The following is a 6107-nucleotide window of genomic DNA, read 5'->3' on the forward strand; positions in this document are numbered from 1 at the left end:
AGGTTGCTGATTTATCTTTCTGTCTCATTTACACACAATTGCAGAGTTTCAATTGTTTCTCTTCCTTTGACAACACAACATACATACAATATAATGTTTCTCACCTTTGATCTTTTTTCCATTTATTTATTGTTGGTTATTTAAAATAATGCCAATTCACTTCAAGTATTGGCATCAAATTATACCGGCTGGTGTACACTAGTGACTCACTTAAGCGGCAGTTATTTAATTGGAACTAATGTTGGTGTGAGTAAAATATTTCCATTTACTTAAAATAGATTTGCCGATTTATTTGTTTATTTATTTATTTATAATATACTGTAATACATTAAACACACTGCAAGTATTTTCTTTAATTTATATACTTGTTTCGCGAAAAAGGGAGGCTAGCATTATAACTGGTAGGTGATCATTAAGGACCAAACTCCGAATCCATGACTCCATGAAGTGACTTCTGTTCATCATTTATATCCTAAATTTACCACTGTCGGTAGTTTCAAGAATTAACGCAGTCATTTACTGAATATTCTTTGTAAAAAAATTAATTTTAAATTAATTATTTATAGGAGATAAGTATTATGATCAGTAAATATACAGATATGCATTACTGACCACCTCCGAACACAAGGACGGCTAAAAATAGCTACAGGCGGTCACAGTCAAGGTCACTTTCCCTGGTAGGACTTTGTGAGTGGTTTACCATGTTTCCATCACCACTCTTGACACGCAATATTTAAGAGGTAAGAATTTTATACTTGGTGATTAAGACGACCCCCTAACTTTGGGCAGATTTTTTTAATGTTCAAATTCCGTCTTATAAGCCGAGATATACGATATATATATATATATATATATATATATATATATATATATATATATATATATATATATATATATATATATATATATATATATATATATATATATATATATATATATATATATATATATATATATATATATATATATAGCAGGATGCTATAATCTAATCCACTGGTTCCAGAACCTCGTTCGTTATAGCATTCGTTCGTTATAGGATTAATCCGTTCCAGGCCCCCAAATACAACCACTTAACACTGAAAAAATTCTGTGGAAAATGTAAAAAATACGGTACTTTATCTTACCTTAGTGTTATTCAGCATGCAGGTACCCCTAAACACTGGCACAGCACTACCACTTCCACTGGGAGTCTTGGCTTTAAGGTCCTCAAACAATTGTCTGGCCTTCTCACAAATTATAGCTTCACTAATGTTACCACCTGCCATTTCTTTCTCCTTTATCCACACTAAGAGTAAATTTTCCATCTCTTCAATCACATTACACCTTGCTTTGCTAAGTCTAAAGATTCCCTTAGCCACTTGCACAGTTTTTAACTCCTCTTTATTCTTCAAAATCGTACATATAGTCGATTTAGCCATCCCATATTCATCACTAAGTTTCGCAATGCTTCTTCCATTCTCACGTTTCTTTATAATTTCTTTCTAGTTTCAAGGGTTATTAGCTTTCTCACTCGCTTTGGACGATTCATTGTTACAATTGTATACTTGTATAACAAAATAGTTATACAAATAACGCGAATTTCCACATCAAAAGACGAAATTTCAACAATAACACTGGTGCACTGGCTACACAATGAGACAAAGATGGCGCCTGACGCTCTTGTTGTGGGTCGCGGTACAACAATATTCATGCGCCAGGCGAAATAGTCCCGTATTCATCCTCGTTCGTTGTAGGAGTTGCGTTCGTTATAGCATTCTCAATTTTATAGGTAAAACCGTTCGTTATAGCATACCCCACTGTATTTTTGTCACTGTACAATATATATTTTTATCACATGACCTCACCCCCTGTACCAACATCACACCCCTGAAAGGAGGCATGCCCCTCAGTTTGGGATGTACTCTTTGGTAACTGTTTGCCATTACAGTACAATAAGTACCCACACTAGCAGTATCCAGCAGCTATGTATCTAACACAGATATAGACACCCCTTCTACTCAGGCTATCATTGTAACTTTAGTGAGAAACAGAATGATCTGTGATGATTGTGAGCCCATTCCAACAGATGATGATGATTACAGTACTGTATATTCCTAACACTGTCCATTTATCTCTGTGCACAAACATTATTGATGCATACATATATGGCTTTGTAGTATTTAAAGTGATTAAGAAAATACCTGCAACATAAAGTTTGCAGTACAGTGAACCCTCAAAGATTTGGGCCCTGTAAATCCGGATTTCGGAAGATTTGGACAACAAATTTGGGGGTTCTGATCTCAAAAGCCTCCTTAAGAAGCATTCCCAAAACAGGGTGAAGGTAGTTTTAGGGTTAAAGTTTTTATCATATAATATGTCTCAGACTAAACTTAGCAGAATATAACTTGCATTGCTGGAATCCTTGCAAGATAGCAAATAATTTGAGTAGAAACTTCACATAGTTTGCACAAGAGATAAAATTTTTAGTCCATTAGTGTAATACATTTGAGTACAAAGGGAGTGTAGTAATATGTTGCTCAAAATTATGGCTTTTTCACAGGAAGAAGTCTGTATAACTAACTCCAGTGGTCAGGATAATATGTACAGTGGTCCCTCGGTTAACGAACACAATTCGTTCCACAGAGTCGTTCGTTAATCGAAAATTTCGTAAACCGAATCTATTATTTCTGTGGGATATTGGGTAATTGTTTCCAACTCACAGAAAAGGTACATACAAAGTACTGTATACCAGTAATAGAATTAACATAACATTAAATATAAACTAAATACAATACAATACAGTACTGTACTGTACAGTATACTGTACAATAATAAATAAAAAGCAATAGAATACTGTATTTTAACCCCCTTTAAGGTGTGTATGTCGTATTACCGGCAGCTTTGTTTACATATCAAACAGCTGATTGTAGAGGCAGTCGATGATGACATGCCATATTCTTTACAGAGTGCATTGGTTCTAATGCCTTCTTAATGTTTCATAATAATTTCTGCATTGTATATTATCATATGTTAACTAAATTTCAGAATAACCAATAATTTTAATGTAAAAATGCAAAAATATTCAAGAGACCAACAAAATCGATGTTCACTCCACTGTAAACAAAGTTAAACTGAGAAGCGTTGTTGGGTGATTCAATCAGCTGATGGGCGCACAAAAACTGTTCCCTGTACTGTCTATATTATCAATATGTTAACTAAATTTCAGAGTGACCAATAATTTTAATATAAAAAATGCAGAAATATTCAATAGACCAACTTTCTTGATATTTACTTCACTGGAAACGAATGTAAACATAGAACCAATTACTGTATTGGCAGACTAGCCATCAGCTGATCAGCTAAAGAGCACAACAAAACTTGTTCATCGTAAGGATTTCGTTAATTGAAGTTTTGTTCGTTAATCGAACTGAAAATCCTTATGGGAGCTAATTCGTTAACCGAAATTTCGTTAATCGAACCATTCGTTAACCGAGGGACCACTGTACTGTATTTTTGGTGTTCTTTATATCACTATTTATCGTTTTTATACATTTATAACATTCGCCAGAAGATTCGGACAATCGGCTTTTTCGGACAGGTAGCCCCCCTTTTCGTCCGGATCTTCGAGGGTTCACTGTAGTTCATTAATAGTTTCTTTTGAAAGCCTGATGCATTCTTTGATCAATTTGAAATCTGGGACTGCCTGCTTTTTCTTTCATCTGAAGATGTGATTATGTGTTATTTTTGTGTGTGAAAATGTGTTCAGAGAAAACGTATCCCATTTTAAAGAATCATGTCTTTCTTCATCCAGAAAAGAGTACAGGTATTTAAAAAAAAATCATTCAGTACAGCATTATCATGTTACAGTACAAAGACAATATTTCTCAGCATTTGTTGGAGATTGGTCCACTAGAAAATCACATGATTTTTTTAATTAAAACTGTTGCAGAGAAGTACAAGTGAGGTATACAGGAAACAGTTTACCTCAAGACTGCAAGCTACAAATATACTGAAGAGTCATCAAACCTACACCAAACATTTCATGTTTAGTGGTCAATAAGGTCATATTTATATAAGTTATGCTGAGTGTAAGAATGTACTGTTTAATTATTTGAATTAATTGTTTTTATGAATCACACAACAATTAATGTTATTAATAGATACAACCACAGTTATTTTTACCTATCACTGACTTTTTATATATATTTGACAAATCTTTATGCTACCTGGTGCTTGGGTTGTGGCAGCCAATAGTGACTGTTTTGCCAATGTAAAGATGGCAGCACATGGGCTTCAGTCTGGTTCCTGTTTATCACTGTCTGTGCCACCTCCAGTCATAAATTGTCCATGGTTCTAACCATACAAAAGTAAACAAGAATGAGCCAAAGTAACAATATTGATACAGAGCAGTAACAATCCTTCCAAAATTTGAAAATAAATTTAAGTATCAGGAAGAGTCCAACTTAATCCCAGCATTCTGGTTGAGGATGCAGTTCTTTCTTGTACTGTATATGAATTATAGTTAATGTGTTTATTGAATACTGTACTTTTATTAATTTTTTCCTAAATGGAAAGATAAAAGGTTCAAATAAATGACAAATTGCACAGACATGTGTTGATTTAGTTATTTTTTGCAGTTCAGGATGATTGATGAACCAGGTGTATCATATATAACTTTAATTCATTGTGTACAGTACTGGACTGAAAAATTATATACAGGGGTGTATCTGATTTTTTCAAAGGTGCAAGTCAAGTGAGCTGCAGTGTTTGAGAAACCATTGATATAAGGTCTAATTGTAAAGTGAATGGTAAACCTTTTCCCATTAATTTTTTTATGTACAGTCTCGTTCAAGATTCTTCGAACACTGTTGGAGACAGCTGGCAACTCAAGGCTGTTTGTTTACTATAATACGTAGTAAAAATTATGAATAAATGTAAAAGTGATTGGTGATTGGTTACATAGTTCCCCGTTGCTTAATTTAATGGTTGGGCTTTGTTGTTTCATATTATATTATACTACGTACTAAAGTAAACAAACGGCTTTGAGTTGCCAGCTGTCTCCAGCAGTGTTCGAAGAATCTTGAACGAGACTGTACCTGTATTGGTATTTTTTTTCCAGATGTGTTATGGTTTTCTACATTCGTGACAGTATTGACTCCAGAAACACAATCTCCTGAAGACATTTATGATCCACAGTGCCTTGTCCATATTTTAGCAACTAAGCCCAATCTAGACATTTGAGTTAGGTTATTACTTGAATTAGTTAGGTTATTACTTGAATTTGCTAACTATAACATAAGGTATTAAAGGTATATATATTATAAAAATTTAGAAGATGTTACTTGATCATCTGTCATAATTCTTTTGGGGTTATATGATTCCATACTCTTATGAGATCTTCACTTGGTAAAGCCACCTAGAATTAACCTGTTCCTTACAGTACAGTCAGTTCTGCTACAACGCGATAGTTGTGTTTTTGTAAAACCTCGCGTTGTAGAAATTTGCGCAATAGAAATAACACGGCTTATGGAGAAAATAGGGCTAGGTGCAGATTACTCGAAATCGAAAAAACTTTAGTAGTTAGCCTAACTCAAAGGATAGCACAGTCTAAATAAATGTTACATTCATATCTAATAATGAAATCATACGGTAAATGTAACACTTTACCTTGAAAAAATATTAATATAACTTGATGGGGGAGCAGGGTGATTTTGAGGTTGAGGAGTCATGCAGACAGGAGTTGAGAGTTGTCATCGTCATCATCATCAGGTGCAGTTTTGGTGGCATGGTTGGGACGAAAAAACGTCTAATTTCTAATTCCAGAAGTGGATTGCTGTGGTTCATGTCCTCAGACTGCTTCTTGGGGGTTGACTTAAAAAAGACGTCTAATGTTTGCAGCATTGCCGTCTTTCTTCTTTCACAAAGAAGCTGTTCATAAGGTGCCAAAAAAGACTTAACACCACGAACTGCAATCCTGCTCCGTTCTGCATTGTAGTCATTGTCTTCCAAGAGCTGCAACTGCTTATCAACTTCCCTCAGAATAGAAGACAAAAGAGAAGTGGGAAGCTCTTGTGGTTTTGCATCCTGGACTTCATCATCTTTGGCATCTTCAATTTCCCCAGCAGCAA

General features: G+C 34.5%; 1 protein-coding gene across 3 annotated transcripts in view; it reads left to right on the forward strand.

The window, feature by feature from the left end:
- Positions 1-5536, forward strand: part of LOC121871785 (PRELI domain-containing protein 2-like) — a 41655-nt gene extending 36119 nt beyond the window's left edge. For all 3 annotated transcript variants that reach the window (XR_006089947.1, XM_042374265.1, XM_042374266.1), the window contains one exon: positions 5099-5536. Coding sequence is in view for 1 of the 3 variants with exons in the window: in XM_042374266.1 (XP_042230200.1) it covers positions 5099-5156 (58 nt within the window). In the remaining 2 variants the exon portion in view is untranslated. The remainder of the gene's footprint in view (positions 1-5098) is intronic.
- The last annotated feature ends 571 nt before the right edge of the window (positions 5537-6107 follow it).

Source organism: Homarus americanus, unplaced genomic scaffold (genome assembly GCF_018991925.1).
Source record: "Homarus americanus isolate GMGI-L3 unplaced genomic scaffold, GMGI_Hamer_2.0 scaffold39675, whole genome shotgun sequence".
Classification (NCBI taxonomy): domain Eukaryota; kingdom Metazoa; phylum Arthropoda; class Malacostraca; order Decapoda; family Nephropidae; genus Homarus; species Homarus americanus.